The sequence below is a fragment of the Polyergus mexicanus genome, unplaced genomic scaffold (genome assembly GCF_030449975.1).
Source record: "Polyergus mexicanus isolate NDT 795.1 unplaced genomic scaffold, iyPolMexi1.0 SCAF_2, whole genome shotgun sequence".
NCBI classification, from domain to species: Eukaryota; Metazoa; Arthropoda; class Insecta; order Hymenoptera; family Formicidae; genus Polyergus; species Polyergus mexicanus.
This window is the reverse complement of record NW_027223322.1, coordinates 13493305-13505710: the sequence shown is the minus strand read 5'-3', so window position 1 is coordinate 13505710 and position 12406 is coordinate 13493305. Positions and strand designations below refer to the sequence as shown.

At 36.9% G+C, this 12406-nt stretch overlaps 2 protein-coding genes across 10 annotated transcripts in view; one reads left to right on the top strand and one right to left on the bottom strand.

Moving 5' to 3' along the window:
- The window catches only part of LOC138940936 (protein fem-1 homolog CG6966), a 27376-nt gene extending 20810 nt beyond the window's left edge, over positions 1 to 6566 (top strand). Inside the window, exons 2-8 of the mRNA XM_070310158.1 lie at positions 1354 to 1513; positions 1911 to 2111; positions 2413 to 2664; positions 2812 to 2968; positions 3159 to 3597; positions 3681 to 3893; positions 3981 to 6566. Coding sequence (XP_070166259.1) covers positions 1354 to 1513; positions 1911 to 2111; positions 2413 to 2664; positions 2812 to 2968; positions 3159 to 3597; positions 3681 to 3893; positions 3981 to 4385 — 1827 coding nt within the window. The 3' untranslated portion in view covers positions 4386 to 6566. The remainder of the gene's footprint in view (positions 1 to 1353; positions 1514 to 1910; positions 2112 to 2412; positions 2665 to 2811; positions 2969 to 3158; positions 3598 to 3680; positions 3894 to 3980) is intronic.
- On the bottom strand, positions 5128 to 12406 carry Rump (heterogeneous nuclear ribonucleoprotein rumpelstiltskin). 9 transcript variants are annotated; one of them, XR_011448099.1, is made up of 11 exons: positions 12262 to 12406; positions 11320 to 11692; positions 10897 to 11193; positions 10565 to 10811; positions 10308 to 10484; positions 9779 to 10227; positions 9565 to 9700; positions 9207 to 9293; positions 6445 to 6484; positions 6353 to 6389; positions 5130 to 6217 (listed from the first exon to the last, which is right to left on the bottom strand). XR_011448099.1 is itself a non-coding variant. In XM_070310164.1 (9 exons), exons 1-8 carry the CDS (start codon positions 12276 to 12278, stop codon positions 9238 to 9240), a joined length of 1752 nt encoding a protein of 583 aa, XP_070166265.1. In that variant the 5' UTR covers positions 12279 to 12406; the 3' UTR covers positions 5128 to 9141; positions 9207 to 9237. The 9 variants fall into 9 exon arrangements, 4 of the variants coding, with proteins under 4 accessions (XP_070166265.1, XP_070166275.1, XP_070166261.1 ...); XR_011448097.1 differs by having other exon boundaries at positions 5128 to 6217; positions 6445 to 9293; XR_011448098.1 differs by having other exon boundaries at positions 5130 to 6389.

The window sequence follows — 12406 nt, the reverse complement described above, 5'->3', positions numbered from 1 at the left end:
CGTCGACAAAAAAACAATCGAGTCGAGCTTTCTTGATAATTTTGACGAAGCGCGAATATCATTCAATGCCTCGTGTGGAAAAAAAAATCGAAATTGTTCCGAATCACATTCTTTTTCGACATCGGAGAAAACATAGACTAATCGTTTCCGATATAATTCGATTTGATTTGTCTCTTGAAGACGCGAGACTTGATTCGTTAACAATCTAATATGTAATCATTCTCAATATTTAACAATCTGAATGCTTAATATGTTGTCAATGCGACGATGACATAATTATTTGGTTGTCGAATGACATGCGCGTAAATATTATTATAAGATTATTCACCATTTAGTTCGCGGTACTTAACGTCTCGCGCGTCTCGTGACGAAATACGTTTTCACGTGTAACTGCGAAGGACGAGCTAAAACTTTTGTCACTTCGCGGTTCGTTGCATGATCTTCTCGTAAGTCTATAAGGGGGTCTCTTAGGTGTCAGTGACGCAAGGATCCCGCCTCTCACAACATTTAAATGAAACGTGCGCCGCAGCCACGTGGTATTTAGACCGACAGTGAACGTCAACGCGAGTAACTGCGCGAATATTATCTCCAGACGACGTCCGAACAGCCGACAAGAACTTGTCTCCATAAATTCTTTTGCTTCGCCAATATAATCCTCTTCTTCAAATTTAATTCGATACAAACGCGCGCGCGATTGTAGTCATTAAAATTTAAAGACTCGCGTCAATCTGAAGTATAAGTGTACAATAATTGAAAGATAGATAGACAAGAAGAGTATCGACTAAAAAATCACGAGGAGGCTGAATGGCAGAATTGTGAAAGAGATCGAGAATTGTGAATTATTATATAGTCGAAGAGAAGAATTTTTTAAGAGCGTAGGACGAGCGTACGCGAAGCGCGAACAAGAAAAAAGGGAGCTTTGGGAATTTAAATATTTATTATTTGAGGTTTTTCATGTGTGCGTTGCAACGATAATCCGCATAAACCTTAAACCAGTCGATTTTGAAATCTCGCACGGCACATCCGTTTGCTCGCAAACGTGTTAGCTCATTAAACGATCCAACACGGGTTCCGTACTGTCTAACGTAAGTTGATGCTAGAGCATCTTCGATTCGTTCAAGTGACAGGTCTTCTCCACAGAATGCACCTCGCGATTATATAAATGACGATTTAAATAAAAGTTGAATTAACTTTAATTAAGAACGGAATATTAATATTCATTTTAAGTTTAATCAATTTTTATTTTAATACTTGTATCGCTTTCTTTGCAAACATTTTACAACTACGACACAATTCATGCCATATCATATCATAAAAACGTGTATCACGTGGTTTCTGCTTTTCTCTCGGAAGGTGTTCCTAGAACATCGGGGCAAAGATGAGGTAGGACAACTAGTCGGTGCCAAAACCCATGGCGCAACACCCTTAGTTATGGCATGTCGGAACGGACATTACGATGTGGCGGAATACCTTATTGAAAAATGCGGGGCGGACGTGGAGCAGCCTGGGTCAGGTAAGACCACAGTCATCTTTTCATTAACGGCTTTGTTCTATCCGTCTACGGAAAATAATCTTCAAATCGAAATGCGCAAAAGTAATGTTTGGAAAAAAAAAATTATTTCGTTTTATATATATATATATATATATATATATATATATATATATATATATATATATATATATATATAGCAAATATTGTGATCATTACGATAAATACTTTGTATATTATACGCTGGTATAATCTATTGCAACAACATTTGGATTGCATATACTTGTATTATTGCACAATTCATTTTATTTACGATTATTACATTGTATCATTATTCTTTTCGCAATACGAGACACTATTTAATTTTCCACTTTGCTGTTAATTGTAAAATATATTTTTCAACATTTCTTTCCAAAAATAGTGGTCTTCGAAGGCGAGACGATCGAGGGTGCACCACCCCTGTGGTGCGCGGCGGCCGCTGGTCACTTGGCGTTAGTCAAACTGCTGGTGAGACGAGGTGCCAAAGTAAACTCGATCACGAAAACGAATTCTACGCCTCTCCGCGCTGCATGTTTCGATGGACACTACGATATTGTCAAATTTCTAGTACAACATGGTGCAGGTAGGGAAACACAAAATATGAATTCGTAAATTATGTATGTATTTTCGGTATTGAAAATATTCAGCTGCGTTCCTCAGAATTACCGTCAGCGTGTTGTTTGAAGAGTAAATAAAGGCAAAGCGCAAAGATTTCGTGATTTAGAAAAATATGCGGAAAAGTATGCGAAAATTAATATAATTTCGATAAATATATATTTATTCCATAAAACATTCGATTACGCACGATTTTTTTTCTATATAGAAAAGAACAGAATTACACTTTATATCGCCAAATATTTAAAACGCTCATTTCGACTTTGCAGATATCGAGATGGCAAATCGACACGGGCACACATGTCTGATGATCGCATGCTACCGGGGTCACGTTAAAATCACAAAGTTCCTACTCGCCTTGAAAGCGGACGCGAATCGCAAGTCCGTGAAGGGTAACACGGCACTGCACGACTGCGCCGAGAGCGGATCCCTGGAGATACTGAAGATACTCGTCGAGCACGGCGCTCAGATGGACGTGGACTCCTATGGGATGACGCCACTTCTCGCGGCAGCAGTAACAGGTTAAAGCAGAAAGTTCCACGCACCACTCGAAGGTTCCCTTAAGATAGTTTATTTTGCTCATTTGAAGCGATCTGTTCCGCGATGATTAAACATCTAGGAAAAAAGCGAGCGCTAATCGAAAACGTTTCTTCGTTTCCTTCTCTTAGGTCATACGCATATCGTCGAGTACCTCATAGGTATTCCGCAACTGTTCAGCAGGAAAGAACGCATCGATGCGCTAGAGCTGCTCGGAGCAACGTATGTGGATAAGAAAAGGGACATGATAGGTGCTTTGCAGTTCTGGAAACGAGCTATGGATGAGAGGTACATATCTAACATTTCCATAGATTATCTCAAAAGCCGTATATCTTATGTTAGACATTTTTATATAGTATAATTTTAAAGATATTTTTCAAAAATATAATACGAATATAAGTTTAATCTTCTATCTTATTTAAAAAAAAAATAAAAATTAAAAAATTAATATCGTATCTTTTGCACTATTTTTTCTCAGATATCGGGGAGATGGCCCGATGATATCAAAACCTGAATTTCCACCCCTTGTGGCCGCTTACGATTATGCCCGAGAGGTAGTCGAAGCCGAGGCCTTGGACGATTTATTGGCGGATCCAGATGAGATGCGCATGCAAGCACTGGTGATTAGAGAACGGATATTAGGACCGGCTCATCCGGACACAAGTTACTACATTAGATATCGCGGGGCGGTTTACGCCGATGCGGGTAAATTTCGTCGTTGTATCGAGCTATGGAACTACGCTCTCGATATGCAGCAGAGCATGCTGGAACCGTTAAATCCCATGACGCAGAGCTCTCTATTCAGTTTCACCGAACTCTTTAGCTTCATGGTAGGTGAAGAAGGCAGACAAACAACCAGAGGTCGCAGAGTACCACCGGTGAAGAGAGAAGATCTATTGAGAGTCTTCGAGAAAGCTGTAAGTACGAAAACGATATTGTCTGCAAATATGGCCCGATCTGCGTCAACGTTTACCGTTATTCTATAAAAAATTATTCGCAGGTTAACGAAGTGGCGAAAGGAAAGCAAATGTTGGACAAAATGAGCGATTTGGCATGCGAACGCGATTTAACGTTCTTGAATAGGGTCCTAGTAATCACCCTGCATTTGGCGTGTCTGTTAACACGCGAGACCGGGGAGAAGGATAGTGAAGAATTTATCGCTTTACATAAGGAGTTATATAAGTTGGTCCGAATAAGTGCCAAAGGCAAGCAGGTGAGCGATTGTTAATAATGAATAAGAATTGAGAAAATAAAACCTTTGATATCTATATCTCCGGTTTTGTGTGTTACGTTTTTTCAGGGTCGCGACGCACTGCAATTAAGCCACAGCGAGGACGGTGCCCTGGTTGGCAGGTATCCCACGTGTAAATTTCCGTCTCCTCATTTGACCAAAGCTCTGCTGAGAGTAGGTGCGGATGTAACTGCCAGGGATAATGACGGGAACACGGCTCTTCATCTGACTGCGCTATTGCGTCCTTGGCGACCGGTCTTATCGATCGATCTACTCGATGCCGGCGCGCATCTTGACGCCGTGAACAACGACGGCAAAACGTTCGAAATGTTATTGTGCGATAAGGAGCTTTATGATTCAATTTATCCCCTGAAATACACCAAGCTCGCTTGTCTTGCCGCGCGAGTGGTCAGAAAGACGCAAAAGATTAGTAGAATACCCCAACACCTTCGCGCTTTTGTCGCAATGCACTAGCAATATCAAGAAGACACAAAATATAAGCGAATACGCACGTGCGCAAGACGCGACATTGTCGATATCGAGGTACTACGGTAGGCATCTCATTCTAATTGACTGATTATGAGAAAATTTGACGAAAGAATTTGGTTGAGATTAAAAGTGATAATTTAGATGTTGACGAATACGGTTGGCAATTCATTTATTCTGACATTGAGACTCGCCTTTTTATATTAGTCCATATCGGAATAAAGTTAAAAAATTGTTTTCGTAAAGCACAATTCTTTTAATCAACAAAGAATGGGATGTACTATGAAGCACACATGATCCCAAAAAGATCTTTTTATTATTTCTTTCGATATAAAACATGTTTTGCAATAAGATTTTCTCAAAAGAATTGGCGCGGCATTTTTGCTTGTATTTTACAATTGGTATCCTTTTCTTTGCATTTAATAATTAATTTATTATAAAAAAAAAAAACGAAGTACAAAAGTTTCTAAAGACAATAAAAAAATTGTGTTTATGCATGTGCGTTTCGCTATTAAAAAGTATCGTCCAATAAAATAAAATATTGTATATATCATTTGAATACGGCTATAATATTTGATATTGAAATACTTTTGCAAAAAGAAAAATTAAAACACTTGATGCAAAACACAATTTAATCGTCATTTATATTTATTCTGATTCATACACATACTTCTATATATATAGAAATCTATGGATTTATAACTTTTTTGATAAACTTGAGGTTATATCAATTAAATATCTTATTGTATTTGTCATTTAAAACTGTGTTCGAATGCGACGATATTTTCATCGAAATAGAATCGATCGTCTATATGTTTTTTTAATAATTTCTTATTTGCCATTATTCTCGTTAGGTGGAGATTAGTGAATTGAGTGGATATGTCAAGAGATGATATATTTGGATAGATCTCTTTGGTATTGAGTGTGCAACGTTACAAAAGACTAAATCTTTGAATAAGTTAAAAGTATTCATCGGCATTGAAACGCGGTGATATTGAGAATGTGGGGATATTGAATATTGTGATTTTATTATTATATAAAGTCGGCTAATTAAAAGCCTGTCCCTTATACATAAACCCCGCGCGAGCCATATTATACATACATACCATATTGATGATTGCTTAGCGATAATGATAAATATATGCTGAATTCAAGAGTGTGTAATCTTAGAAAAATGACTTTTTACCTTGCTGTGTATAAACAAATGAAAAGCAAAACATGGATTTGTAATAAAAGTTTTCTGATAAATGATGAATAATGCAATTCTATATTTATATATGCTACTACTTTATGTATATAGAAATGATTACGAGACATAAAATCGCCGTATGTTGCGTTTATATTTTTCGTTTCAGCACGCCAAGCACATCACACGAATTGTTTAATATTTTGTTAATCCAGTAATATTCTCAGGGCTAATGACAGCAATCGGAATTGACGATTCATTCACATAAACAATGTGTTTTTATTCGCTTTTATTTCAAAAATGTGATAATCCATACACATATATAGACTATATAGAGAAAAGACGCGTCGCTACATAATTATATACAATACATATAAACGAGCGTGTGATGTTCAAGGTGCCTTTTGCTTTCGAGGTATTAAACGATGTTACTTAAATACTTTTTTATTAAACGCGAATGTTATACTATAAAAACGAATTTATACGAAATGATTCATATATATTACGCGATTTTATATAGGTTTTACATGTTGCGTTCAAATCGTTTATCTTATTGTTGACACATTTACGCCGCGTCCGATTTATTGACTTTACTTTATTGTCATGCTACATTAGAACGCCGTATTACGATTCCCTATAAAGATAGTATCTTTACACTTAACACATATATCGAAAGCTATTTTATAATGTAAAAATGGACGAAGTAAAAAAAATATAAGTGTAAAAATACGGTTTCGGTGATTCGCTTTTTTTATTCTATACAACTTACCGTCCCGCAAGATTCGACGTCGCTCGCGATAGCTTTCCTGGAAGAATAACATATTTGCGTGAGGTGACTATTTGTCGACTGTTAAAACTTACCTGACTTGTCACGTTGGGACAGATATCTCTCGATCGTGACCTGTGGAAATAATTAATGATATCCACGTTGTATTTATATATCCCAGTGTAATAAAAGTATTCCTTATATTATAATTTGTATACATATCGTGTAACTTTATCTTACGAGAAGGAAAAATGCTTCTCTTATAATGCTCTTATAAAGATATTAAATTTATTTTACTACGATAAATATATTACACAATGGCGAGATAGCAAATACTTCCTGGCCTCTGAAATCGGCGGACCTATTAATGCGAAGATGTAGGACAACTCTTGTATCATGTATCAGAGCCTCCTAACTAACATGACAACAAAAAAGGGACAATACCACATCTCTCCTCCAACACATAGGAATTTAATTTAAACGCCGATGGAGAGGACGATTCGGTCATTAAAAAAAATGCCAGTGGGTCTATCATCAATCACAGCTGGAATATCTGAGAAGTTTAGGAACACACACTTACCATAGGATTATTGTTTAAACTCTGGAAAGATACAAAGTCCCGCATGCGATACAGATCGACAGAGATTGTAATAAAAAAACTATACATTGGAATAAATACAAATCATCGATACGCGTAGAAGAGATGTCGTCGTCCATAATTCTACAGTTCTACACACAGAATCACTCGCACCACGTTGAAGAAGCGATGAAAATCACACATCCCATATTAATTATCCCTTTCTCGGTTACCCTTCTATTAAAATTCATCGATCCAACTCATTTTCATCCGCATAGTAAAAATATCATTAAAAGCTATTGGAGATGAAGAATATTATTTGTAACATCACATACGGATGGATTTCGGCGAGCTTCGCTTTTAAATTATCTAATAAACATCTTTAATGGCGCAACAGATAAGCTTGTTGCTAATCAGGGGCAGATAACCGTCAATCGTCTCTCTCTCTCTTTTCGGAATGTCTTCGGAAAATCGGGGAAAAAAATTTTCTGAAAAAGTATCTCACCTGTGATGTGTGAACGAGCATTTTTTTCCCATTGCGCAGATTATTGATGTCCCAATATGCGGAAGATAATCAGGGAAAGCGATCTGTATTTAAAGACGTGTTAATAAACGAATGGATTCGTATCTGTTCAAATGCAACGCGTTTATAGAACGCTCGTTGTTTTTTTTTAAACGCGTTACATTTAAACACGTGCTAAACTCACTTTCACAAGATTCATCCGAACCGACACAAGAGAGTGACACCGTTTAAAAAAATTATAATAAAAATTCATACAACAGCACAGAAATAAAACACAACGACCAATGTTTTTTTTTTTTTTTTTTTGTAGTGAAAACGGATTTGGATTTTATTCAATCACTGAGATTGTGGTTATACAAGAGTGGTTATACAATGCACAGAATGTTCCTCGAGATCTACATGGCGAGAGAGAGGAATTATGTTTACCAAAAAATAACATCCCGCAAACATTTAAAAATACAATTCCGTCCATTGTATTAAAAGAAAATTCAAATTTCTTCCATGTACATACTGAATATTCAAAAAGCTTGAAAAGTCAACATTTGATATCCCTAGAAGCTCAATTTACTTTTTGGTAAACATGCTACGATGCATAAAACGCTAAACAATTTAGCCGAATTTAATTATCCAGTGTTATAAAGATAAAGGCATCCAATGTTCGTTCGCCGAAGTCTCGAAGCGAATGTGAATCGAGAGGGGATCTTCCTAAAATATGGACTATAGGAAATTTCTCATATGCTGTACTTAGGTCGTTAAATCGTTTACAGCGATGCAACAGTAGCAAGTGTGGTATAGCAAAAAATAAAAAAAAAAAAAAAAATAAAAAAAGGAAAAAGAAAAAAAAATAATAATAATAGTATAATCTCGCAGAAATCGTGGCGACGAAGCGCTATCCCCTGTCAAACATCACGATATGACTTTCGTTATGTATTAGAAAGTACGAACAATACGATGAAAATCCAACACATAATACACGATCTGCATAAAATAAGATTGTAAACGAGTGTACCTATGATATCTCGCAAGTCGAAAATCTTATCTGTTCGAGTGAATAACGATTTTATAGCGTTAAAAATGCATTTTTATGATCGAAAGATTATCCTTTCGATTTCTATCCCCTGCTTGGTGTGAACCCAGCGAGTGAAGCGAGTAAAGCGTCACTTTAGATCGGAAGGATGGAGAACCGATCAATCTCTCATCATGATAACTAAGAAGTAAAGACTTACAGACTATAGATTCGCTAATTACTGTAAATAATCTGTAAATAGTAACTGTAAATAACCTACACACTGAAAAGAAACCTACTGATTTACAGTAAGATCATCATGAAACCTAAGCCTAAGCAACTATAGTCACGATCGCTAGAAAAAACTGATTTAAGAAGTGAACAATTAGAGTAAAGACTTCCTTTAAAGAATTGTAAAAAGGAACGATAATTTGGTGATAAACAATGTAGAATCGAAAAGTTGAGACGGTAAAGAGAGGGGATGCGAAGGTGATCATCAGTAGTCGACACGACCGTTTCAACGTTGAGTAGCCATCACATAAACACAACTTGCTGATCTTCTGAAGACAGATACTTCGCATTCACTGTCCTAAGTTTTCTGCCAGATAACTAGAATGAATTTCTAGTATTGTCATCAGGAGTGGAACAATCCTGCAGACGACACACAAACACCCAGCTTCCTTACGCTGTGTCAATAAGTTATGGTTAAGTATCAAAAATTCGGCGATATGATCTTTTCTGTCAACGTTACCTTGAATCCGTCGAGACTACCTCTTGATCTTTTAGTATATACGCACATCAATCGTCCTACCATCGATGCGTGATCGATTCATCATAGCTAAATACCATTATTAAGGAAAACTCATTCATATAACACAAAAGTTATCTTTTTTTAAATAATTATACATGATTAGACAATCATTAGCTAACCATCTCCTCTTATTTTCTACTTTGAATCTCATAGTTAATAATTTATATAGTTAATATAGATCTCATATAGTCAATAAAAGATATAAAATTAAGAATATATACAAGAATGACCAATGCTTAATCAAATAATTTTCTTTAAAAAAATGTTCAAATATCTATATTGCTTTGAAAAAGGATACTCACAGCACGCTCAGCATCCCATTCAGATGCGAATCGTACCATGCCCATGTCAGCACCTCTCATTTCTGCAAATTTTACTTCTCCGACATCTTGAAATTTATCACGTAGCATTTGCCATGTGGTATTTGGAGGTAACTGTGTAACACGAAAAATTAGATATTAAATCGCGAAGAAAATTGAAAGAAAGGATACAATGATGTGAAAAGTACATACATTGCCTATAAGAATGGTATCTGACATTGGTCGTGAACCGTTAGAGTTTTGTCGGTTGCCAGCACCACTTTGGCCTTGATTCCCGGAAAAACCACCGCCACCACCGCCGGAAACGCGATCACCATCTCCTCTACTAAATCCACCGTCGAAATCCCTGCTACTACCACCAAAATTGGAACCGCCGAAGGCGTTGTTACCGCCGAATCCTATGTCATTGTCCAACTTTGATAAACCACGAGGAGTAAACGAATTGTTTCCTTGTCCACCAGCCAAAGATGCCTGTAGACCGCTCAAACTACCTACGCCACCGCCGAAATTGTTTAGATTTGATGCCAATTCATTCGTCAGTGACGAATTCAACAACGAACTAGTAGTAAGATTGGCACCCAGACCGGCGCCGGCAAGACTAGCTTGAAGAGCTGCAGCATTCGTATTTGACAATGCTGATGCTGTGAATAGACGCAATCTTTAGTTCACCTTCAAGAGCGAAAATTTAATTTATCTATATAAAAATAAACATATGACTCACCTAATTGCGCAGGTACGACGTTGTTTAAACCAGCGCCAAAAGCGCCTGCTGCTAATACAGGAGCCGAAATCGGATTTACCACTGGTGGATTGTTTGCTTGAACATTGGGAATGTTTCTAGCTACATCCAACAATCTATTACCCCCAGCTCCAAGTCCCATGCCAATTCCCTTCAAACCTAAATTACAAAATAAATTAATTTATATATAAACACTGAGCACATATTATATATTAAAAAACTGATGAATATGCAAGTACCTTCCGGCAATTTGGGTGGCATGTCAGGTTCGTTAGCTCTGTCGAGTCTAACGGTCATACGTCTGTCATACAACTGTTGATTGTGAAGCATCGAAATGGCTTGAACCGACTCCACTGGATGATCGTATTCGACAACTCCAAAACCTCTTGATTTACCATCTTTGTCTTTTCCCAATTCAACATGCAATACTTTTCCCGCCAATTTAAAGACTTCAAGCAGCTTTTTCTCATCGACTTTATAATCCAACTGAATAAATAAATAGAACGTGTATTTCCTCAATGTATAATTATTATTATGCTTCTTAAAATATATATACTCATGCTATACTAACATTAGCGACAAAAACCCTTGTAACCAAAGGACCATTGATACCTAGTGACTCTAAGAATTGTGTACTAAGACCATAGGTGTTTCCAAATTTATTGTCACCACCGCTGCCTCCGCCACCGCCGCCACCACCGCCCCCACCGCTACTACCGCCACCGCCACCACCACCACTGGGTGCAGACATATTTTGCCTTCCACCTCCTTGTGGCCTAGGAGGATCTCGGAATCTGTCATCTCGATTTCTATCATTGTTACGACCAGTAGCTAAACGACCATATTTATCGCGTTCTACATCAAAATCCTACAAAGAATAAAAAAATATACTTAGTACAATAATTACAATTAAACTAAACATTACTATAAAATCAGATAAATTATGGTGAAATTGATTTATATTATTAAAATATTAGAAAACATTTCGACTTACTTCTTTGACAACAAGCTTTCTCCCTTTAATGTCATATCGATGCATTTTATCTACTGCTATTTTCACAGAGTCTGAATCTTCAAATTCTACTATCCCACATCCTCTAGGCTTATCGTTTTCATCTGTAAAGAGCTCTACATGCGCTACCTTACCAACCTCGTTTCTAAACAAATCTTTTAGATCTTGCCAGCGAAAATCATAAGGAATGTTTGACACATAAATCCGTCTGTCGGAAGCTTTTCTGCCACTGCGATCATTTCTCTCTCTGCTACGATCACGGCTAGCTGAGTTTATACGATTTGGTCTGTCTGACCTTCGATTACGGTCACGCTCTCTGCTTCTATCTCTGTCATCATTATTCTGTGGTTGACTGCTACAATGACATATAATAAAGTAATTATATATGTATATGTGCGCGCGCGTATAGTAAACCAATTTATCGTAATATATCAAATAAATTTTGTCACATATGCACACAGACATACAGAGAGAAAGAGAAAGAGAGAGAGAGAGAGAGAGAGAGAGAGAGAGAGAGAGAGAGAGAGAGAGAGAGAGAGAGAGAGAGAGAGAGAGAGAGAGAGAGAGAGAGAGAGACACACACACACACATATATAAATGTAAACGACATTAAACAAATATAAGAAAACAAGACACACATATAAGAGAGACATGAGAAAGTATTAGTGAATAAAAGATAAAGGCCAAGATAGAACTTTGCAGTTTATTTATGTCAATAGCAGCACAATTATAGTACTGAAAAACATTAAAGAGGAGATATACAGAAATATGTTTTCATCTTCACAACATTTGCGTCAAAATTGATGTCGCGGATACATTGCATCTTGCATTTGGACACACATACATATACACACATGATTTCGCAGATGGATTAACGAGAAATCTTACTCTACGCGATTAATCCGGTACTAATATTGTACTTACTCTTCCGCTTTTATCATTGTCGAAACCGGTTTTCGTAAATACTCTAAACACAATCTTACACACTAGTTATTAAAAGTATGTACATCGAGTGTACACCGAGCGTCGTATAAAATGGCCGTCGCAAGAAATTGATAATCGCGGTCAC

What these genes read in the sequence shown, in the direction of transcription:
- Rump (XM_070310164.1), bottom strand. An exon ending in GAAAGCTTGTTGTCAAAGAA is followed by an intron (nt 11,194 to 11,319) that starts GTAAGTCGAAAT and finishes TATTCTTTGTAG; the next exon opens with GATTTTGATGTAGAACGCGA. An exon ending in CAAGGGTTTTTGTCGCTAAT is followed by an intron (nt 10,812 to 10,896) that starts GTTAGTATAGCA and finishes TTATTTATTCAG; the next exon opens with TTGGATTATAAAGTCGATGA.